The sequence below is a fragment of the Mesocricetus auratus genome, unplaced genomic scaffold (genome assembly GCF_017639785.1).
Source record: "Mesocricetus auratus isolate SY011 unplaced genomic scaffold, BCM_Maur_2.0 Super-Scaffold_100004, whole genome shotgun sequence".
Lineage (NCBI taxonomy): Eukaryota > Metazoa > Chordata > Mammalia > Rodentia > Cricetidae > Mesocricetus > Mesocricetus auratus.
The window spans coordinates 55,440,587-55,442,434 of record NW_024429189.1 but is presented as its reverse complement, the minus strand read 5'-3'; the positions used below and the strand labels follow the sequence as shown (position 1 = coordinate 55,442,434).

Genomic DNA, 1,848 nt, shown 5'->3' with positions numbered 1-1,848 from the left:
CTATGACCTAAGGAATAATCTTCTCATAGCTGCAATCACATCCTTGTTCCTAAGGCTGTATATCAGGGGATTTAACATGGGGGTCACAATGGTGTAAAAAAGAGAGAGGAGCTTGTCACTTATAGCAGAATGTATTGACTTTGGCATTAAGTAGGTAACAGATGCAGAGCCAAAAAACAAAACCACTACCACCAGATGGGAAGAACATGTGGAGAAGGCTTTTGCCCGTCCTTCAGCAGTTGGTAATCTCAGGATGGTGGCAATGATTTTGCTGTATGATGTTAGAATTAACATAAAAGGGATTGCCGCAAGCAAGATAGCCACTACATACACATACAGCTCATTAACAGAAGTGTCTCCACAGGCCAGTTTAAGTACAGGGGGTATGTCACAGAAGAAGTGGTCTATCTGGTTAGACTTACAGAAATGTAGAGAGAATATCTGACAGGTTTGCCCTAGCTGGAATGGCATTCCACCAATCCAGGAGCCCACTGCCAGCTGTGTGCACTTTGTTGGGTTCATGACCAGAGGATAATGCAGAGGATTACAGATGGCGACATAGCGGTCATAGGACATGACAGCCAGGAGAATACTTTCAGTAGCTGCCAACATTAGGAAGAAACACATTTGTGTGGCACAGGCCAGAAGAGAAATGCTTCTATCCTGGGTCCAAATGCTATACAGAATCCTAGGGAGAGTGACTGATACGTAACAGATTTCCAGAAAAGAAAAATTTGCCAGGAAAAAATACATGGGTTTCTGTAGTGCAGGATCAATCCTGATTATCATAATTATGAAGTTATTTCCAATTAGAATAATTAAGTACGTTGTGGAGAACATTCCCAACAGAAAACCCTGTAGGTTTGGAAGGTCAGAGAATCCGAGGAGGAGAAACTGTGCCACTGTGGAAGCATTGTCTTCTTCCATGATGTCTATGTGTTTTATCTGTGGAAATGATTCAGTCAGAAGTATACCTTCTTATCGTCATCTTTGTTATATCATTTAGGAACTCAGGTTTTCATACATGCATGTTTATTGGTTCTGCTTAAAATTTTATATATATATATATGTTTATATATATAATATACACACATATATAGTTTATTCACTTAAAATTATTTATAAAACATTTATTCAATGTTTAAATGTGGCTTGCTAAACTCCTTTTATTTTGATAGTCCTGTACATATGCAGTTTCATCTCAAAATTAATAATAAATTGAGCACTAGATTTGATGGGATTCTCTTTTATAGTTGAAACTTTTGGAAGTTTAGTATAAAATCTATGTAATCAGAAGGCATCAAGATACATAAACATCTAATATCTTGATGAATTCAGATTTTCTCATGACACTTTGCCACTAAATATATCTTTGTGGTAAATGCTACTGTTTTCCACCATTGCTACTGGGTATATAAAATATATTATGTTAATGACACATTATCACATGGTATTATAAATGATTATCTAAATATCCAAAGTGACAAATTATGAATTAATGATTTCATTTTCATTTGGCTCTTTAATTTTCTTCCATAATTATTTCCTTTAATTATCACAAATCAATATTATTACGATTATATATTCTTTATTCACTTAAAATTATCTATAGAAAAAATTATTCCACCTCTTAATGTGGGGTTCTAGACTCCTTTTATACAATAATCCTGTATATATATATTCTATTTCATCACAAAACTAATGATAAAAATTTTGGAAGCTTAGTGTAAAAGTTATGTAATCCAAATTCATGTTTTTTACATCAATAGAATTTGTTGAATCTGTTTTTAAAGCAAAAGATATAGTAATTAAATCTTTTCACAAATAGGACTTACTCTTCAGCTTCAT

The 1,848-nt window shown here is 33.9% G+C and overlaps 1 protein-coding gene across 1 annotated transcript; it reads right to left on the bottom strand.

The window, feature by feature from the left end:
- LOC101840974 (olfactory receptor 10AG1-like) lies at positions 1-1,848 on the bottom strand. Its single transcript, XM_005064598.3, has 2 exons — positions 1,836-1,848; positions 1-974 (listed from the first exon to the last, which is right to left on the bottom strand). The coding sequence occupies exons 1-2, from the start codon at positions 1,846-1,848 to the stop codon at positions 1-3; spliced, it is 987 nt and encodes a 328-aa protein (XP_005064655.2).